Source organism: Semicossyphus pulcher, unplaced genomic scaffold (assembly GCF_022749685.1).
Source record: "Semicossyphus pulcher isolate SPU_LCO1_2020_fin unplaced genomic scaffold, fSemPul1.0.p SCAF_4, whole genome shotgun sequence".
Classification (NCBI taxonomy): domain Eukaryota; kingdom Metazoa; phylum Chordata; class Actinopteri; order Labriformes; family Labridae; genus Semicossyphus; species Semicossyphus pulcher.
Genome location: NW_027211715.1, coordinates 33,008,246 through 33,030,795, shown reverse-complemented (window position 1 = coordinate 33,030,795; position 22,550 = coordinate 33,008,246). Strand labels below are relative to the sequence as shown.

At 44.2% G+C, this 22,550-nt stretch overlaps 1 protein-coding gene and 1 pseudogene across 1 annotated transcript in view; one reads left to right on the top strand and one right to left on the bottom strand.

The window, feature by feature from the left end:
- zc3h3 (zinc finger CCCH-type containing 3) overlaps positions 1-22,550 on the bottom strand; it is a 54,603-nt gene that overhangs the window by 31,110 nt on the left and 943 nt on the right. Inside the window, exons 2-3 of the mRNA XM_069679721.1 lie at positions 20,746-22,231; positions 20,333-20,505 (exon numbers count right to left, since the gene is read on the bottom strand). Coding sequence (XP_069535822.1) covers positions 20,333-20,505; positions 20,746-22,231 — 1,659 coding nt within the window. The remainder of the gene's footprint in view (positions 1-20,332; positions 20,506-20,745; positions 22,232-22,550) is intronic.
- LOC138607184 (nicotinamide riboside kinase 2 pseudogene) lies at positions 17,354-17,752 on the top strand (annotated as a pseudogene).

The following is a 22,550-nucleotide window of genomic DNA, read 5'->3' as shown; positions in this document are numbered from 1 at the left end:
GAGAACTGCGTTCCATGGTCTTAAAAATACTGCATCCCGTAACTCATCTGAGTATATCATGTAGTCCTAGATTACGACAAGTGTAATAGTATATTGATAAAAGTATATACAAGGTCACTGGGTTCACTGCAGCAGGATATGGATCCATTTAAAATTCCTGACCTGCTGTCAGAGTCCAGATTTGTGTGTGACTGTGCTCAATGTGTCATGTAGTGTTTGACAGATATGTAGCTTGTGTTTATATGAATGATTTGGTCAGAATTACATTGCACATGCATATGATTGTGTGCAGACAGAGAGCGTCCTGATGTCCTGAGACTCCTGTCACAGTTTCAGTGCTCTTCCTTAACAAGGAGAGAGGGCGAACGACCGGCAAAATGTATGTAGCGGAAACACTGCCGGTGGTAACTCAGTTTGCATCGACAGTAAAAACAAATAACTTTTGTCTTGTCCAGAGAACCATCTAGCAGGGCTTTGAGGCTGAATTTGTCATTTAAATCCTTTTCTTTTTCTATTTCTGCTCACGGAAGTTTGTGTCCGCATGCTATCCGCAACATTGCGGCTGCATCGCTTCCTGATTTCTCAAACTACAGGGCGGGTGGAGGGTCATAACAGTAGCACACGCGTGCGTTAATCACGCGTTAAAATAATTAGTGGCGTTAAAGGGACGTTAACGTTCCAGACGTTATTAACGTGTTAACTTTGACAGCCCTAATTCATATGTGTCAGATTGAGCCAGTTTCAGTGTATGCATTGGTTGATACGGCTCAAGTAAAATGCAGTGCAAAAAGGTCAAAGTGGTGAAGAAACCCTACTGATAATTACCAACACGTTCTCTCTCCCAACTTGCCAATACCACAGCTTGGTGACTGGACACTCACTATAAAATATAATAGTTACTGCTCTACCACCAGCTTTGCACATACAGTCATGTAGCAAATAATAAATATGCAAAATCTGGTAACTTTCAGTTTAACTAGTCTCTAGTTAGCGATACTAAATAACCAAAGTCTGGTTAGACTGTAAGAATAACGCCTGCTGAGAATAATTTCACATTTTTAGTGAGTTTTGAATGTGCAGCTATAATGTGGTAAACGTTGTGAATCAGTTTGTTTAGGTTAAGTCTCCAAATGTACTTGGTTATAATTAGTAAAAAGATCATAGTTTGGAAATTAAATCGCCACAAAAAATAATCCCAATATTGTTAAACAACAGGCCACTGAGCAAGTTTCTGAATTTCACAGGTACATTTCTCTGGAAGTGAGAGCGGGCTGATGTGACATAGTTTTTCCACCGGAGAACAAACAAATTAATGTATCATTGTATTTCAATACATCTTAGTCATGATTCTGTGAAGAATGAGTTAAAGGAAGCCCTACCAAAAATGTTGGAACATGTAAAATTATATTCAACATGTTTTTTTAAGAGCTTTGATCAATCAAAAACCTCACATCTATTTAAAGGGTTGAGCTTGCAGTAAATCTGTGTTAATATGAAGAGCATCTCTGCAACAGATGCTGTTTGGGAAAATGTCGTCCCTCTGTGGGGAAATTAAAGCTACGATTATCGTTTATTTCCTCCACAAAGGGGCAGAGGAACTCTAAGAAACATCTTAAAGACACACGGCCTGCCTTTCAAAGTTGTTATGGAAAACCTGACAGAGAAAATTTGCTATTTACACATCCAGCATACTCAGAAAAAAGGTGATGGCATTGGTGAGATTGACTGCACAGTCAATGTGACAAGTTAAACATTAAAGTCAAATGATTTAATTATAAGATACAAAAATAGGGAGCAGTGGAGGTTTACGTTACAGTAAATGTTTTCTGAATCCTTTAAGTAATTCTACATGTGACCTTGATTAATTTCTGCAGACTAAAATCAGACCTGCCATCAGAGAACAGAGGTTACTGTAAGTGCAGATGGCTCGACATTAATCAATTGCGCTTCACTTCTGTTCCGTGTCACGACCGATTTAACACCTGGCTGCAAGCGAGACGCCTGAGAATAAACAGTATTATATTTAAGAAATTATTTCTGTATGGCGGACTGCACTCTTTAAGAGGAGCACTCGGGGGCTCCATTAGTGTATATGTGGATGAAGAGTTGACATGGACTGACAGGCTGATGGCTGCGTGGGGCCACATACTGACACAGGAGGCCCCTGGTGCGTGCCCTCAGCTGTCAGCCAGCTTGGTGGTGATGTCACCGCAGAGAGGCGTGTTCAAGAGTGTGTTTTGGAAGGAGTGGGGTGGTGGTGGTGGTGATGATGGGGGGAGGGCGGGGGGAGCTACTGGCTTGTGGCCTCGTCCATCATCGCTGTGGTGCCATCAGCTGTAACATATACCAGCTGACCCGGGGAACCTCGGGCCAGCTAGGGCAGGGGAATTCTTCTAATGAGCCGCGCGCACAGGCACAAGAAACACAAATGTTTACTGGAGGGTTGTTGCTATAGCCTAGCTTAATAAGGTAATGATATTTCTAACTTATATATGAAAATGCAAAGATCGCATGACCAACAAAATTTTAATAAATGAAAAAAAACAGAACTGCTGAAAAATGATAGGATATTAGATGACCATAAAAAAATCAATAATTGTTTTTAGAAATCATTTTAGCACATCGTCCGTCATCCAGGTATTTTTTGTAGCTCTCAATAACAGTGCCTGTTGATGATGATTCATATCGGTGCACACACTAAACAGTTGAGATACAACATTTTAATGAGTAAGCTTCAGTTTGGGTAACTTGCTTTCTGACTGAGCTGGCGAGCCGTTTCATCTGCATCCATATCATGCTATCATGGGGAGCTAATGCCATTATGGTAGGGAAATCCGCCGTTATCTGGCGGAGGCCCGGGAGCTCGCTAAACTACACTTCTTTAATCTAGGACGCCCGCCTCCGATGACATGGCTCGTTCAAAATCGTCAGGTTTGAAATGTAGAATGCAGACCTGAAGATGTTTTAGACGATCCACCGGTATATTCTTGTTGTATTTCAGATTCTGTACCGCTCTGAGCCTGCAGCGATCAATGCCCTTGACTGGAATACGGTAGTATTTCACTCCAGTGTCTCTCTGTACACTGTATTTGAGTCATATATGGGATATTAAATGTCTCATCTACTTCCTGGGGGAAAAATTAACTTTGGAATCAATTATTCTCAAACGTTAACAGTTTGATAGCTTACCTGTGAGCAGTAGGTGAGGTTGTAAAGATCTGTAATTTAGCTTGGGGCCACCCGTAACGACAGATTAACAGTCAAAAAAAAAAAGTAAATTCCCTTGAATGTGACGCGTTAAAAACAATAAACTTAAATTATTAGATTGATCTATATGTTTTCAAAAACGTAATCATAAAAGGTAAGCTTTTTTTCCACATGTTCGGAGCACAATCCATGTCTAAGTATTTTTCCAACTGTTGAATGATATACAAGGAGACTTGCAACATCCTTGATGAATAATTAAATGATAATAGCCCCTATGCATGCTTTTCCAGAGCAGCCATATGCTCCTGTAGCCGTAAAGCACATCAATAACGTAAATAAGACATGATGAAAACATGCATTTCCTTTGAACTCAACCTTGACCCTGACCCCTACCCTGAGAGCTGACAGAGTCTTCTGCGGTGATCAGAGCTCCGTCAGGTTTTGATCCGCCACGAACATTTCATGTCCGTCCCGTGACGTGTGTGTCACACGCACAGTGTCGTGTTAGGTCAAAGGGATGACTGTGGCTGTCAATCAGCAGATCCCATTAGAAGAGGAAGAGCCTGGGGCTTTGTCCACTTAGGGACTGCCATTATTACATATGTTACACGTGCATCTGTTTGGGAGGGTAGAGAGTGAAGGTGTGTGTGTGTGTGTGTTTGTGAGACTGAAAGCTTGGGGGGGCGGTAAGCGTGTCTCATAAAACATTTTCCAAGTGTGACTAGGGCACCTGAAGGTTAAGTGAGTGCATCCCTACAGGGAAACACAAGATTCCACCAGGGATGTGAACCTCTGCCCCACATGATACACGTCAAGACCCCGGAGCAAGTGAGCAGCTCCATGTGGGAGACCTGACAACACCCTTCATGTTGTTGGAGGGGGAGGGGGGCACAAGTAAGAGGGACAAGATACGAGGACCAAAGAGACAATGAATGGTTTTTGGGAGTTTTGACAAACCTAGTTTTATCGTTTTTGTGATTTACAGAACGGCCTTTGTTGACTTTTTCCCCAGCAGAGTTTTACAGTGAGTCGTACGTTAGACAGTGACAAAAAGCAGGAGGAGATTTTTCTTCAGAGGATACAACACATGCATCTACAGGAGAGGTTTAGCAAAGAGATAAGAAGCACCACTTGGTCCACATGGGGCTGCTGAAATCGTCACAAAATGAAAGTGTCTTACTCTTGCTTTGAAAACAGTTACACAGAGAACGATGAAAAAAGCGAACTGATGGCTGTGCATGTAGCAGCTGCTGTGTTATTTTGTTGAGAAGCAAAGCTGTAACATCTAGAAATAGTTTCATCCTTGGAAGTTTTGTCTGAAGATGTTATTGCACTAGAATTAACTCATTTTAGGATATAAGAGATTGCTTGTGGAGCTACAGTGTGTTGGTTACTGAGTGATGGGTTAAGGGCCCTGCAGCAGTTCTGTATGTCAGTCATCACAGACACACAGGCACACACAGACAGGGAGCAGAGGTGGCTCAGTGGTGTAGATTTAGACCAGGACCGAGGTTCTGGTTGCAGATGCCAGCGCGGTGAGCATCCATCATGCTGCTGATTCTTTTGAGCCAGTGAGTGATGGCCCCCAGTCAGCCGGTCAGACACCAACCCTCAACTTCTGTTTCAGCCACTGAGTGAGAGACGAGGGGGTGATGTACACGCCCGCAGGGAGACACACAAGCATCGCAAACGTGTCAGAGTGTTAAGGGAGGAGGGGAGCCGAGCATGGGTCAAGCAGAGGGGAGGTGGGGGCGTCGGAAAAAAGAACCACAAAGACCAATCGAGGTTTGGCCCACTCGTTTCGGTCGCCAAAGTTTGGAGAACATGAAGATGCTGGAAAGGTTCAAGACAGTGGCATATGAACCCAACAGCCAACTAGTTTTGCTAGTGTGATTTCCCAGTGGCACAAACACACGGCATAGGCTCTGTGTACAAGAATAAATCAGGCTTTAGTTCAGATGAAGAGACATCTTCATGCCCCTGTGGGCAAAGCCACAGAGCCCTGACCTTAACCCCGTTTAACACCTTTGGGATGGACTGAAATGCTGAGCCAGACCTTATCACCCAACGTCAGTGGCCAACAACTGATGCTCTTTTTACAGTGGCTCAGTGGTAGAGTCGGCCATCTCTCAATGGGAAGGTTGGGTGTTCGATCCCTGAATGTTAAAGTGTCCTTGGGCAAGACACTGAGGAACTTCAGATAGCAGCCTTTGCCATCAGTATGTGAAAGGGTGAAGGTGACATGGAGTGTAAAAAGCACTTTGAGTGGTTGGAAGAAGTGCAGTCCATTTGCTGCGCTTTTGTTGTGGTATCGTCCTATATAACTGTCATGTTATTCATGTTAACCACTAATCTCGCACTGTTAAAAACCAGAACGTCCTGCAGGTTGGTCCCAAGATCTGGTGGAACGTTACCTTAAACAGTGAAGGCTGTTACAGCAGCAGGTAAATGCCCATAGTTTAAAGTCTTGGTGTCTGTTATTTTTTGGTATTTATAAAGACACGAGTTCCTGCATTTTAAACATGTGAAGTTAAAAGCTGTTTGTTTACTTCACATTCCTCACTGAGGCGCTCTGATCAGCTCTTTTATATCGATCCTACAGCCTTGAAGATATTGGAAAAAAGAGCTTTTATGTTTATAGCTTCTTTGATTGGAATAATTTACCCTGTACATAATCGATGGCTGTCCTCATTTGCTTTATTTAAAGATGCTTTGGTTTCTTATCTAACACTGCAACTGATTGTTTTTTCCTCATTGCGTGATCTTATTATTTCTTGTGCTTCTTAATGATTGATTTTTTTTCAATGCTTGATGTAAATCTGAAGGGATTTATCCGGATATATAGTTAATTTGATCAATACATTATTGTGTCCTCTATCGTCAAATATTTGAATAATCAAGTATTGCGACGCAGATCTTTAGTTTGTTACGACATTAATCACTTTATTTTTAGATATGTCCCACTCTGTTTTTGACAACAGCATTTGGATCGTAAATCCTTCAGTAACTGTAAAGGTTTGCGTGTCCAATAATATATAGAGTATAGATTTACACATGACTCTTGGCAGTAACACTGATATTTGACCTTTGAGTCTGGATGTAATGAAGAGGGCGTGCTGAAATAACTACAGAACCTGTGTCTGAAAGTTCACTTTGGCCCCGGTCCACGGTCAGCTCAGTAACTGGGGGGGCCGGCCCTTGACATGGCACTGCATTTACCGGGGTGAAAAGTGAGGGATCAGGGGCTAAAGTTCAGGCGGGAGAAAGGGGGACGACGGCGTGATGAGGGACCGTCAGGTCTCCTGTCGGCTTGGGTGCTAATTTGGTGAGGGCAGGGGGCCAAGGCTCCTACACACTCCTTTCTGACCCTCTAAAAGAGCAGCAGGTGGTCTGAAGAAAACAGGCTGCAAATAAACAAACGGCTCCTCCAAATATTCTCCACCTTCTCTTCCTCATCAACTTCTCTCCAGTAATTGCTCGCTCTCTTCTCAGAGGAAACTACTCTCTTTGGAAGTCTCTGTAATAACTCAGTGATGTTACTCTCCATGTCTCCATGTGTCCTTATCTCTATGTGCCCTTCTCTTGTGCAGCATCCTCGCCAACCCACTCGCTGCCCCCCCATTCCATGGCGGCATTCTGGGTGCAGCTGCCAGGGCCTAATTGGTCCCTTTGGGCCAGGGAAGAGTTGGAGGTAGCCCGCTAAAATGCTGATCGCAACCAGGAGGAGCGGGCATCTGCTCGAAGCGGACACCGCTGCTGAACCACTGGTATAGTGTGCTCACAAACATACGCAGACGCATATGCACCAAGAAAAGTCCTTCAAAGTCACAGCAGCTAAAAGCCTTCATTCAGTCAGATGATAAAGTCACAGCAAGAATATATACTTGCCACTGCTTGGTGGTATCATATCATCAGCCCGCAGGTAAGAACACCAGTCCAACACGGACCTTCTGTGTTGCATAAAGACATGTCATTTGAGAGTCAAACAGAGAATGAATTAAGCACCTCTCATATAAACCAGAATGTGACAATTCTGGCAAATAAAGGAATACAACTCTTCCTGAGCATGCTGGGAAGTAAGGCAACGGCCAATCACACGTCAGCATGTCAAATCAGCTGGAGTGTGTGTTTCCTTTGAAGCGTAGGAAACGAGTCCCCTTGACCTCTTAACAACCTCACGACTCTTGTTGCTTGAAGCAATAAAAAACAGTTTTACTATGTTATTCGAAGTGTTAGAACGACATTACAAAAGTTAGAAGTAAACCACCAGAGCACAGTGCTGCAGCCACACTGTGGAACTTCTGTGAGTCGGTGCTTTAGTTAAATAGTTACGCAATCACCATCATTGTGGTAATCTAACACACGTTGCACCAAAGTGGTCATTTATATGTACAAACTCATTAAAGTGAGAATGCACTGAAAGACAAGCCTCGATGTGAGAGGGACGAGGGAGGAAATAGCAGCATGGTAATCCGTTCAAAAATAGACCAGGGGTCATGGACCTTGAGGATACAAACTAAACTGTAAGGGAGCAGATATGTTATAATGTTTCACATGCACGGGTGCATGCATGTAGGCCTGGGGTGGGGAGTGCTACAGACAAGTGGTGTTAACAGGAGGCAATGATCTAATGTTTCTGTGCAAGATCTGACCATTTTGTTCAATCCCAGCATTATGTGATAAACAAAAAGACATACGACATGAGGCATATTGTAGAATTAAGCTTAAATGATCAGCTCTAATACCTCCACCATTCTCTCTTAAACAGGCTTTTATGTATGAAAATGTTTAAAACGTTATTAAATCTAAATCTTGTGGCGTTTATCACTTGGTCACTTTGAATTTTCTGTGCATTACAGTTTATATTGTCGATGGCGTCTATTTGGCCGTTCGTCCAGCAAAGCTGTCATTGAACAAGACGGTCAATGATATCAGTGTGCGTCTCCACAGAGACAGAGTGAAGTATTTAACAGCTAAGCCCCACAAAGACAGGACACAAATTAACCACACACGCCACAGGCACACACACAGGGCTCATACACACTCTCTCTCTCACACACACACATACACAGAAGACCCCCGGACAGGAGACAAATTAACCACTTCCCACAGAGCAATTCACAGGGGAGCAGGGGACAGTAAACGGCGAATGATCAATATCGCTTTCTTCAGCAGCGCCCACACAATACCAGCCTCACACGTGGATACATTTAATACCTTTCAGTACATGTGCAGACACATAAACACACACACGCATGCATCCAGGGGACGGATCATAAATCGCTGTGTAATGTAACATTTTAGGCCCAAATAGGGACAGGTGTCCTCATGGTGTGTGCTGGTGTTCCTGTGACTGAGGAGGTCTCTGTGCTCATGATTCTCTTGTCCCCTTTAGACAAGTGGCATTCTTAACCCCGCCTCCTCTGCTCCTTTTTTACTCCTCTTTAACTCTGAAGCCACAATGACAGGAGACAAACTAGCTATTTCCCCCAGAGCAACTCACCGGGGACAGCAGAAAATGAACTGCCCCAGATCAATACTGTACTCTCTCTCACAGTCGCTCTGTGCTCTCCTCCACAGACGCACAGCAAAGTGTGCCCCCACCCCGAAAGAAGACACTTGGAGATTTGCAGCAGAATTTCAGATATATAAATATGATCGAGTGTGCTGGCATGCATTATCTTGCTAAACTGAAAAAAAGTGTGCATGTGCAAGGATTTAAGACACAGATAAAGATGCAGGTTACCTGTAGAAGATTTTTCCTGTATGTTACATTCACGATGCAGCCCTGCTATTTGTCATACTCTGGTTAAGGTCAACCTGCTTACATGCAGCTTTAATACACTGCAATTCCACGTCCCAGCTTCCATGAATAAACCAATATACCTGGAGCAACATGCCCACAAATAAAAAGATCCCCCTGCAGAAGTATAGAAGTACAAAAGCACTGCACACACCCCCTACGGAGTCATCTATGAGCCGCAGTGACTTTGACACAGGGGACATGATGACTCTGTTTCTATACACTGTGCTGCCCCCCAACTTGGTGGCCTCGATCGGGAAGTTAGTTTGTGTTATTGCAGTTGATCTGAGCTCACAAAATAATAGCTGTTTGAAGCTGCGGCAGACCTGCAACTCCTGTGCTCAGCCAGGTAAAATGATGGCGTCTGGTGGCTTTGAAGAGAGCGATGTAACAGCTGTTAATGGTTTGAAAAACACATCTTACTTTAATAAGGAGGGATCTGTAGGGATCCTTTCTGTGATGTTGTCAGGCACTTTGAATCGGATTCATTTGACCCTGAAGGCATTACGAGACTGTGACTGTCTTGCACCTGCGGGCTGAATCGATCTTCTGGAGCCATTTCAAAATGTTTTGAACCTATTCATCACACACTCACACACAACACTGGAATTCCCCTTAAACGTTGTGTCTATAGTTTTATTTGACAGTGTGTCTTGTTCCTAAGATAGTTAGCAAGTTAACCTGTGTGATCTTTGAACGATCCAGAACAACCTTTAGAAATGAGTTACAGTTTCTTCAAAGCACGGACTAAGTATTAGGGCCGGAAACAGAACCACTAGCATTAATATTAACCTGAAATAATGGTCATTAGTAACCATCTTGTAAAAAAACTGAATTGAAACGTTTACGAGGTGGCCACATATTTGGGATTGTATCTCTGTAAATACGTTCATGCACCTGCAACAAGGAAACCTCAGTGTGAGTTTTTGTTTGAGTGACAGGTTGCTGCGATGTGAACAGGGGCAGTAGATCACCAGTTGCTCAGGTTGCTGAGCCAGCAGTGAACATGTGCAGAGCCCCCTCTGCAGCTCACTGGCAGGAATGCAGCAGCAGGATCTGCCGGTGGGCAAGTGTACACGTGCAGGTGTGTGTTTGTGTGTGAACATGATTCTGGCTGTACACCCTGACCCACTCACAGGTGAGTAAAAATAGTACTGACCTCCAGTTCTGGGATTTTCTGCCAAGTCTGTGCTGGCCCAAGAAGACGTGATGGAATCAAGACCAGCGGCTGTCTCTGACCAATCAGCGCTTCGGCCTGCTGCCATCTACTGATCAGGCGTTTTTGATTATATGACCATATGCCTCCTCGCATCCTCGCTTCACCTGTGACCTGGAAATCATTTTCCTATCTGCCATCATGGAGGATCTTCCAATCCTTTTAATCCACCTGTTGTTATTATTATTATCACAAAGCAGAGCTAATAGTCTGAGCTTTCCACCGTTTGCTGCACTCCCCCTCCAGCCTCCATGCCAACCCTGCTTGCATGCAGCTGCTGAAAACAACCATAACTACCACAAATGCAAACGGCACTAACGCTAACTTGCTGCAAGTCAGGTTCGAAGCCCCAGTGCTTCTCTGAATCACACAAGCTGTTTTAATTGAGAGTTCAGGAGGAAGTGAGGCACTTAATGCAGCAATCAGGGTACGTGTGACGGACACACTCAGATAAACAAAAACACACCTCCTCCAACCACACGAAGACTCGAGGACTCAATTACTCTGCTTCTGTTCAGAGCAAATCTCACTAATTAAATAGGTTAAGCATTAATTATTCAACCAGTGAGAGACCCTTGATGGGGGGGTTGAGGGTACTGAAGGAGCATGGGAAGGGGTTGATGGAGGGGGATGCAGCGTTCTTCTCGGGCTATAAAACAATCCACACCCGGCGCGGCTAATCAATACAGCCCTGCTGGAATTAGCAGTTATCTTAAAGCCCTTTAACAAGAGCGTGCTGACTGACAAACACAAACAGGCATCCATTATTAAATACCCAAACACAACAGGCCCTGTGGAAGAGGAGGAGAGGGACAGATGAAACACTGGGAGGAGGGATGGAAGGGGAGGTGGGTGAGTGTGAGGTAAAGGGAGAAACAGAAATGAAATGGAGAAAACATTTTACTTTATTAAGCTCTTTTCTCACTGGTCAAAAAACCTGCTAACACCCGCGAACACCCGTCTTTTTTGCTTAGTGGGAAAAGTTACCACCTCGGCTCCAATCAGCATTGATGGGAACACAAAACCCGGGTCCACGCGCTAATCTCTGCCCCCTTTCTGGTGTGATGCTATGACGCACACAGCTACAGATTTGCCCGTTCTCCTCGCTGAGGAAGAGCACTGAAACAGTGACAGGACATCAATCACACGTGAAGTTGTGGCAAGCAAATAAACAACAGCGGGACCAGTTTACTCCTCACAGTGTTCTAAGGGCAAAAGAGGGTCCGACATCGGACGCTCTCTGTCTGCACACAATCATATACAGTTCTGTTACGCAATGTAAACAATCCTATCGTGTATCTCCGTACGTCCCTACTGTAAATGCATTGATTGTCGCTTATAAAAGGTGCAGATGTCATTTGGTAACTGATGGTGCTGGTACTGGTACTGTTGCAACAAAATACTGTATTCATGTTGCTGGATACAAACTATAAAATCAGACCCAAGTTGTAATAAACTGGAATGTTCCTTCAAAGAGAGAGAGTCAAGCATGTGGTTGACAGGACCGATCGATCATTCAGTTTACACCTGTCCATCATGTCTCTGCCAAAGAATCTGCTCCACATTTGTTCCCAACACCGACAACATTATTGCTAATGGTTAAATCTGGGGGACACCTGTAGGAGGGTTATGGTGGGCTTAAGAAGCCTACCCTCTGCCTGGAGGTCAGGGACTTAAGGGAAAGTCTGGGCATTACCCTCAGAGGTTTGCGTGCCAATCATGGCTGGAGGCACACAGTCAAATACCCGTGAGGGGCCTGAGACTTAAAACTTAACTTTCCCCATGGGAGGGTCAAAGACATGAAGGAGAGAGGGGAAAGGAGAGGAAGACTGGTGATCAAGAGAGGAAAGGAGGCACTTAGATGGGAAAGGGAGTAGTATAGACTGGTGGTGGGGGGGGGGGGATTGTAGAGGGTCACTGAATAACTCAACAAGACCAGAATAGATTTGGGGGGTTCGGGTGTCCAGGCCGGTATGACTGAAATGGAGAGTTGGAATTACTGAAAAAAAAAAAACCTCAGGAAGACAAGGGGTCATGTTTCTCTCCAGCCCGGGGCCTCGACCTGGAGACTGGCTGTGGGGCTCGGATGAAGAGCCAGGTGGAGCAACGGTGAGGGCATGAGACTGAAGGCGGGGGGGGGCAGAAAGATGGAGACATACAGAAAGACAGATAAAAAAGATTTCCCTAGCACTACAGGAATATGGGTTGTGACCCCTACTTGGCTCCACCAACCTACTGAGACTTGCAGCCAAGACATTAATTAGGGGAATACGTTTAATCCCTGTGGAGAGGGAGGAAGTAGGGAAACAGAGCGATGGTGTGGCTGAGCAATCACACAATGTGGCTGCAGAGAGAAGACAAACAGAGGTAGGAATCATGAGAAGCGGAACGTCTTGAAAATAACTTGTAGGTGTATGTGTGTGGCCACTGTGGCCTCTGCACTGACGACAAGAGAACCAACATTTAATGCCTGAACATCCCCTGATCTTCTCTCTGACCCCTCTGTCCAAAAAACTAGAGTCCTAGAAAAGCAGTCCTTCAACTGAAGCCTCCTACTGCAGAAACATAGTACAGAGGGCTCCTTTTAAAACCTTTGAAACATTGCCATTCTTTCTCTATAACATTTCTTGTTCATGATAAAATAAAACAAGAAACAAACAGCCATTTGCAATTTGTAAACAAATGGTGCTCAACTATTTGGAGGTGCACAGGAACAAGTGACGTGTCACACATGTCTCTTACTTTGGCAAATAATATCTCCATGTTGGAAAACCAGTCAGTGGAGAACGAATGTATGATCATTGGTTAGTCAACAGTTTTTAGGGACCTTTATGTTATGTAAACTTGTTTCTGATTAGACAGCTAGAATAAAAACGTCTACCATAAAAGAAAACAAGAAGTTCTAAGGACCAAAGGAAATGTAATTTCAGACGACTGTAAGTGGATAATTCAGAGTTCAGCTCTGGCTCTGTAGAGCTGATATTAAGGTCCCAAAGTGAAGCCCTTTAAAAGAAGATTGCATTGCGTGATTAAATTCTAAGTACAATCTAACTTCCTTGAAACCCCCCTCACGACCCTGAAGCCATAAACCAGCCCCATGTCAACAGCCATGCCCAGTGCCCAGATAACCCTGCCTCGTCCATGATGACCAGCCAGTGATGAATCCCCCCCTCCCCCAAATCAGTCATACAATCCCTGCTCAACCATGTGTCCGTGTGTGTCCGTGTGTGTCCGTGTGTATATCTTTGTGTAAGTGTGTGTGGGGGCATAATTAACATGCCGAGCGCTCCTCAGACTCTTTGCTCGTCTTCCCACGTAAACAGCAGCCCCTCAATGATTATTATGGTAACAAGTGAGTGTGTGCAGACATATGGGGGAGAGCTGGGGGGGATAGGGTTACTGTCAGAGGGGTGGGGTGGAGCAGGGTGAGGGGGGGGCAGCTATACCAGCATGCTCTCCAGCTGACAAAAGGTTAAGATTTATGGAGTAGCTCCTAAAGGCCCCTAACTATCTCCTCCCTGATACCAGATCAGACGTTGTTTATGATACACAATAAGACCGCACAGGAAAACAAACTGATCAATGAAATCAAAGTTTAAACACAGTTTTGTTACAGAACTGTTGAGTTTGTTTAGTTTAAAATACAGGAATTACTTTTTATAGTCCCTGATATGCTCCAGAACAGGGCTGGGCGATATGGCCATAATCCTGTATCACGAAATAGGATTTTTCAAATCTCGATATATATCACGATATATCGTGTTTTCTGCTAATTTAACAAATAATTAGTCCATATGAAATAACCACACGGTAAAGCCTATTTTTGGATAATCCTGTGTGAATTAAATACTTGGCAAATAAAAAGTACAGAGTTTCTGTTTTCGCTGAGCCTGACTCCTTTCTGCACGTTAATGTCCGTGTTAATAAACAGCGCCTCTCTCTATGGTTCACTCCAGGTTCACTCCCACGTGCGAGGATTAGAACGTAAAGCGTTGTCAAAATGACGTACAAATTGCCGTAAAGCAGTTCAGCTGCTGGTTTTGTGACATCACGATAGACATTTTCATATTGTTTTAATGATTGTCATATTGCCAGCTCTACTCCAAAAGCATGTGGATGTGCACAGAGTTCAGTGACACGCTATTTTATTGTGAAGGAGACGCACTTTGCTAAACATAAAATAAGAAATGATCAGACTTATTCTTCTGCATCTGCCTCCTCCAACACATTTCCTGAATGGAGAGTGATGGATGTGATCCAAATGTGTTTTTTTAACCAAAACCAAAAAACATTATTTTTATTTTATTAGATAACTTGCAAAACAGTTTTAAAGGCCTAGTAAAACAAGTGTTAAATCACCTTAAAGAGGTGAAACAGCTAAACAGTTTGACACTGCACTAACTATAGGCAGAAGACATCATCATGAGGAGTTGTTCCTGATTAAATAGTAGAAAGTTGGATTATTTTCAGCATTGATACCCCTATAATTAAAGACAGCAACACCCCAACCCCAGCCAAGCTATTTACCGAGAAATGACACGGGCATCCTCTGCCATGTGTTCTCAAATAATTAGTAAGGGCTTTGCCTGGGTCCTGTTAGGTTTCTGATTTATTCAGACAGCCTGGCACATGGGCCACTCCTCTGGATAGCAAGAAAACATTTACCTCCTTAACTGGGAAGGGGTCAAAGTCATCTCAGGCTAAAGTTTCTGAACTCAATAGTATTGATTACACATTTCAACACATGCCGCTCATCCCCCTCCTTGATGATTGTAAGGACAAGGCAAACAGCACTATGAGTTCATCTGGGAGTTCAGTCAAGATCTATAACATGTGATAATACTTATTCAAATATGTGAATATTGCTATGTATAAAACCTGATGAGCAATTTGAAACTCTTTCAACAAAGGTAATCTGGTCATTTGACAAAGTTGTTGACCATAAATTTCTCGTCCTCCAGGGCAGCGAGGTCCATCTGCACGTTGAGCTCAAATGAGTCAGAACTTTAATTATGGCCAGTTGACAGTTTGATGAGCGTCTGTGGGAGGAGGAGGGGGTTTACAACACGAATAGGGAGGAGTTCCTCATGTGGACATACTGTAGGTACAGGGGTCTGATCACCAGCGTGCACAGCCCCCCTGGGTTCTGAGAGGTTAATCAAAATGCCAAATGTTACCGTGCACCGCGGCAGAGAGCTATACTGAGCCATTTCTGCACAAGACACCATCTTCAATGGGAAACTGAATCATTCACGCAACCGAACAGCGATACTGTTTATGCACAGGCACACAGATAAATGAATGCAGAGCTACTTTGTTTCTACTAAATGCAAAAACATGAATGAAAAAATAACAAAACATCTCAATCTGCAATGGCAGAAGATTCTACGTAAATCATTAGGGCAATGCCACAATTCAGGATGTGTCAAATATTTCTGTGTGGGTGCACTTGTCTTGTAGAGTGTGTGTGTGTGTGTGTGTGTGTGTGTGTGTGTGTGTGTGTGTGTGTAAGTGTGTGACAAATGGAGACAGATATAAAAAGAAAGGAAGAGATAGGAAGAGAAGAAAGCCACAGACAGACAGACAGACAGAGAAGACAGAGATCCACCTGTTTGACACAGAGAGCCTGAGAAAGTGCAGAGGAATGAGCAGAATGCCTGTATGTGCGTGCTTGTGTGTGTGTGCGTGCATTACAGGTTGAGGTCCACACAGTTCAAATGTGTGTGTTATCCAACTGATAATACTATGGGAGCTCTGGGGAATGGCATCCAGAGAACGGTATGCAGGAAAGCAGCTGATGGGACAATCACACACACCAACACACGAACTATTAAAATCATTTGACCAATAAAAAGCATGTAGAGTATGAGTGATGTAGAGACAGATATAGAGTTACTCATCCAATACGTGCATAGCAGCACCATCTGTGTGCAAACAAACAAACAAAGAGTGAGCTAATGTCCCTTCTTTGCATGTTGTGCGTGTGTGTTCGAGGTGTGTGTACATGTGTGGGAGTGAGACAGTGAGACGGGAGCGCACGACAAGTGGCCGCGGTGTGAAGGAAAAGTGGGAGAAACTGGAGCAAGTGTGAACCAGAGAGTGATGCAAATAAACAAACAAAAATAAACAAACGTGTGTCGTGCCAAGATGAAGCCAAAAAAGGACAGAGCGCAGTCCAAAGACAAACTCCTTGGCAGTGATATTGTGAAATATTATGTGAAATAAACATCAAAACTGTCTTACTTTTGATTTGGATCAATAAAGTCTATCCTATCTTATCCTAAAGTAAAAGTACTCAGCACAGCCGGTCCACGGTGTGTGCACACAGTGGGTGTACATGAGGAGAAAGTGGAAAATGTCAGTGGGAGCACGGCCTCGATGCAGAGGAGCACGTATGATTTATGGTTAAAATAAATGGGATCACTGTTGGCACGGTAAGAGGATCCCCCGAGCAGGGGGGGGTGACGAAGGAGGAATCTTTGGCGGTGGTAATGGGCTCCATGGTATCTTTGGGTGGGTGGGGGGGCAACATGTTGGTAAGCTGATGCTGAGAGAGCAAAGGTAGCAGCACTGCCACAGTGAGAGAGCCAGTCCTACTACAACACACAAACAGGTCAACAATCTGACCTCGTTGTGTGTGTGTGTGTGTGTGTGTGTGTGTGTGTGTGTGTGTGTGTGTGTGTGTGTTGTCTTAATGGACACATCCAAATGATCATAGTCTCTCACAGTAACAAGAGGCAGTATGCTGTAAAACTAAAAAACAGCCCTGCATTAAAGCTAAATGGTCTGCTCCCTTTGAGACGATAAACAATACAACGTGAGTTACGAGTTATACATCCATCATTATGAATGTACAACGTGTCAAACCGGAGAGAATTATAGAACCTAAGAAACAAATCAAAGCAACAACCACTTCTCTCTGCATTCTGCGCCCATGGAGTGGCGTCTGAGCGACACCTCCGTTTGACCTTTAACAACGGTTGCCATGGAAGATTCAAGTTAAAGATTCCTGTTGCAACCTTCTCTTCATAAGATTTCTTCCCGTCTGATCACTCCGGTCCTGAAACGGTTTTATTAATATTTTGAACTCTCGTGACTTTTTTTACAAGCTTTGACCATCAGAAATCATGCACATCATCGGCATCGGCTGTGTAACCAATCGAGGGAAAACCACCCTCACCAACAGACTTATCAAGAACCTGCCCAACTGTTGTGTTGTCCATCAGGAGGACTTGGACATGGACGCCATGATGAGCACGATCGACGCATGGATAGAGAACCCAGTGAAGTTCGAGAAGTCTCACGGCGTTAATAACACCCTGGATACTGAGATCGTTCCAAAGTCTGACGATAAGGAGGAGACTCACATCCTTATCATTGAGGGCTTTCTGCTTCAAACCTGCAGCCCTTTGATCGACATGCTGAACCAACGTTACTTTATTTCCATCCTGTACGAAGAATGCAAAAAGAGGAGGTGCTCTAGGAACTTCGCAGTGCCATACCAAAACACAAGAACAGTGACGTAACAGCGGTTTCTAGTTGTGAAAGATTCTAATATAAAGAATCTAGAGATAAAGGTTTGTCTCTGCAGGGAGCCTTTTATATGATCTTGTCAGACACTTAGAATTGCAGTCCGAGTCTGTCAGGGGCAAAAACCAGCACTTCTACAGGAAGTACTTTGACTGGGCGTACTTGCCCGCATGGATTACGTCGAAGCCGTTACAGCTGGTTTCATGCCTACAAACTGAAGCAATCTACTACTTATAAAACTTTTTGTACCTGCTAGTCCAAAAATATGTTCAAAAGAATGACACGACATTACAGCTCAGACCGGGAGTAGGATTATGCAGAAAACGCCTGCAGTCTGCAAGTGATGTACAGTACTGGGCTTAAAAAAAGTCACAAGGCACATTAGCAGAGCAGCGAGGACAGCTACAGAGAGGAGAGAGTCTGAGGGAGGCTGGATGAGAGATGGAGAGGGAGGAAAGAAGAGCGGAGTGAGATAGAGACCTGAAACGCTCCAGAAGCCTGTCACATGGGGCCCGGAGCCACACAGCTCAGCACTCTTCCCTCTGTGTTCTGTCCCGTCCTGACATTTATCTGCTTTATTAGATTATCTGGGCTACATGGCTGTCTCCCAGCGCATGCATACACACATATACAGTAGATGTATACATTCACATAGACGCACACACACCTTTCGATTCATTACAAACCTAACTGCTTACTTAGGTTTATGCCCTTTAAATTAAAGCACAGATAACAGAGCACCTCAGAAGAAATCTGCCCCCCCAACATGCAGAAGAGAAGCTGCAGCCGGCCATCGAGGAGGAAATTAAGACACATTGTTTGCGACTGTATTATCATGCATGTGTGAGTGGTCATAAGGTTGCTTTTTAACGGGCTCATCTATAGGGACTCTGCTTCCCATCATTAGTAATTCAATTTGCTCTTTATTAGCAGCTCTTATCGGAGGCACAGACGGCTACGAGCAGCTCTACTCACTCCATCTTCCTCCGCCCTCACCCCTGCTCCACCTATCCTGTGTCTCTGACTCTGAATCCACATCTTTAATTAGAGATGCATGTGTTCCTGCTGTTGGCCATTCAGGTTCTTTACATGACATATGGAGAAATAATGAAGAGGAAGAGAAGGGATGTAGGAAGTGTGAGAGAGGACACATAAAGTTAAAGAATCAGAAAAAAGAGAAGCAGGCTGATAGACGCAGAGCCATGGGGACGAATAAAGCCTAATGTTAATAGTGATGGCTTTTCTAATGTCTTCTGACTCCATTGAGTATGGGAGATTACAGCAAGATGGGCATGAGGCGTGTAGGGTACACGCAGAATGACCGGAGGGTTGGAGGGGCAAGAGGAAAGGAGGGAGGGGGAGAGAAGGAGGGGGGGAGGCGGCTGTAAAAACAATGATTGCTTTCCATCAGGTTAGGCCTATATTCTACAGTTCGTTAAAACAATCCAATTTGCAAAAGGATAATTATGCATTAGCTCCTTTTTATCTACTGGAGGGAGAGCAGTGCCAGGGCTTGATAGCAGTGGCGCTGCCTGCCTCCACCTCTGCAAATTACCCGCTATCGGCACTTGTTCGCCATCACGGCTGAATTGGGCAATCAATTAACCTCCCCCCTCCTCCTCTTATAGTCTGCCTGTAAGCCTCTCTAGTGACAGCCTGCAACACAAAGACCATACACTGACTACATGGATGTGAGCTGCTGCCCTCTACTGGACATTACTGTAATAGCTGCTGTCAGAGCGGCAGATGACGGGCCAATTACTCAAAAGCTCTGTATCAATTCCAAACCAATTATATGCAGCTTTTGAGTATGTAGTGTGTCTAAAGTGGAAACATTAATTTATAAAAAGAGATGAAAAAATCTAAGTACAAGCAGAAAAATAATGTTTGCTTACAGTGTGCTGCTGTTGTCTCACAGAAGGGAAATGCAGCAAAACACCAAAAGACCCAGAGATCTCTAACAGCACGTCACCTGCGTGTTTGAAATCTTCTGCACTGACTTTGATACAGAAAACACAGTGAGACATGGTGATGTTTGGGGTGAGCTTGGCAAATATTAGAGACAAGAAACTGGGAGAGTGTTCCAACAGAAAAAAAGTATGTAAATCAAATTAAAATCTCAAACAAGACCGACATGCGTCATCCTGTCATCTGGAAGAGGCGGAATAAAAGCTAATCTCCCTGATTGCAAGACTGCTCCCTCCAAGGACAGCAAATGTGTGTGAGGACATCAAAATACATCAGTGAGTGACTGAGTCTGTATGTTTTTAAGAGCTTTAAAAAATCCAGAGAGCATACACAAACAGAAGAAAGAATCACTGTGGGTGTATTTGTACCATAGTTGATGTAGAAAATCTAGAGGGCAAAGTGGATGTGAGAGTCTTTGGAAAGAGGTAAAGACTGGAATACAAACCTGTTTGCAGAGTAAAAAGACGCCTGCTTTGAAGAATAGCTATGATAAATGAAGTGACGTTACTAATTGCAAATACTTATACACTAATCACTACTCGCACTACTACTTTAGTGAGTAATGTATGTGAGGTTTCTGAAAGTTAGATGGAGCGTGTGCTGCTTACTTGCTCTTGAAAAGGTGGGGGAAAGCCGTCTCAACTTGTGTCTACCAAAAGACACAAGCTCCCTGGAGGGTGTCCTCCTAACTCCAGTGGGAGTCCTGGTGAAGCTGTGGGTCCGACTCCGTGGGGAGAACTTTACTGCTGACGGGCCGGCCCCCTTCTCTGACCCCCCTCCACTGCGACACAGAACAAAGAGAAAAAGATTAACCATTAATACACTAGATGTTACTAGTAAGCAAATGTTACGGAGAAATCTCTATCCAATTCATGGTATACAAATAGTCAGCTATACTTTGCTGCCACCTTCTGGCCAAAGGAAGTTGCCCAAAAATTCTCAGAGCTGTATCAAATATATATTGTACTGTACCATGATTGATAATTGAAGTAAATCAGACTGTTTATGTTTCATTACTTACCCAGTGGCAGGCTTCCTGATGATTTTCATCCTGCTGCGGAGCTTGAACGCACCAGGAGAGGGCGTGAAGGAGAAGCGTTGGGTAACAGATGTGGGAGAAACAAATCCTCTTTTCCCACCTTTGTAGCTTTTTTCTGATGTCCAGTGGAAGGCAGATCTACGACGCGCCACTGTTGCCCCTCCTGGTGCTGCTGCATTCAAATTCTGACCTCCGGCCTTCCAGCGGTAACGGTTATTCGATGAGGGGTTAGATGAGGAACTCACAATTCCCTTTTTTAACTTAGGGGAGGGAGCAGAGGGTGATCTGAGCTTTTTTGTGGACTCTCCCCTCTCCAGAGCTCTCTGGGAGAGAGTCAGGGCCTTGGGAGAAAGGGATTTTCTAGCTAGTTTAGCTTGCGCTCCAGCAGAGGAGGAGACCCATCTGTACTTAGACGTCTTTGAGGCTACAGTGACTGGGCTTAGCTTTCGAGGTAGCTTCTTAGCAGGGGTTCTTTTGCTGGTTGAGAATAAGGGGGAGCTTCCACCAGCTTTTGTGACTGACATTGGGGCAACAGTCACAGCTTTGCCTGTGGGTGAGGACACAGAGCTAGCTTGTTTTGGACCTGCTCCTACCACATCCTGGTTCTTTACCCAAGTGAATTTGGATCTTTTTAAAGAAGACGCACTGACTTGTCCAAGGCTGGTGTGAGATGTGGGCTTAACCGGCTGTTTTGTTACTTTAGACAGAGCAGAGAGCGGTGGTACAGAATGACCAGTCGTGAGCATTGCTGGAGGTTTTGTAGTAGTGGTCTGTTTAATCTCAGTGCTGTTTTTACTTGGTAGGGACGGTTTTAGGGGGCTGCTCTGTAAACTAGTCGAGGTGTTGGCCTTGACTGAAGATGGCAAATCTGCAGAAACACTGACATTCTTCTCTGGCAGGACAACACGCCTCTGTTCAGGCTTCTGCTGGAACCCTTGAGTCTGTCTGTGAAGTGTTTGATGTTGGGTACCAATGCCTGTTGAACCCGTACCTTCTTTTTCGTCTTCGTGCCGAGACACAGCTGTTTTTCTAAGAGTCTCAGTATTTTTTTTCTCTGTTGCAACTGCTTGAATCCCTGTGATGCTCTTTATATGTCCCTCTTTCTTCTGTTGAGAGATCCCTGATGGTAAAGCAGTCATTTTGGCTCCATCAGTTTCCTCACCTCTGCTGTGGCTGGGCAGTGAAGTTCTTTGAGGTACACTTGTGGAGCTAGACTGATGACCAGAAGAGGAGGTAGAAGCTGAGGGATGTCCAACAGAGGTCTCCGGGTTCTTGTTTCTCAGTGAGTAAGTCTTCCTCCAACTTCCACGGCTCTGGGGAGCGTAAAGTGTCCCTGTGGAGCTGTGAGGGTGGATAACAGATGTGCTGTGACCTCTACCTCTGGCTGACGTTGAAGTTTCTGGATGCCTCTGCTCAAGTCTTGCAAACGGGGTGTCGCCATGGACGCTCTTATGTGTATTGATGAGATCTGGAAATTTGTAAATATTTTTTAGTGGTACATTCACTTACTTACAGACAATAAATAAATAATAACAAGACACAGATAAAGCCATGTAACACAGCTTATCCAACAAATAGTTATTTTCTTCTGTTAGTGGCACGTATCAGTACAGCGTACATTTCAAGATTTTAAATGTAAATTTAATTTATTCCAGAAGTTCTCATCATAATATGTGATTTGTTTTCAACTTTTCCTAATGTGCATAATTCAGACAATCTGTGTTCATCCTGTGCAACTAAAGACATCTGACTCCTTGTTAATTGTGCTTGATCTGGATACATGTTAG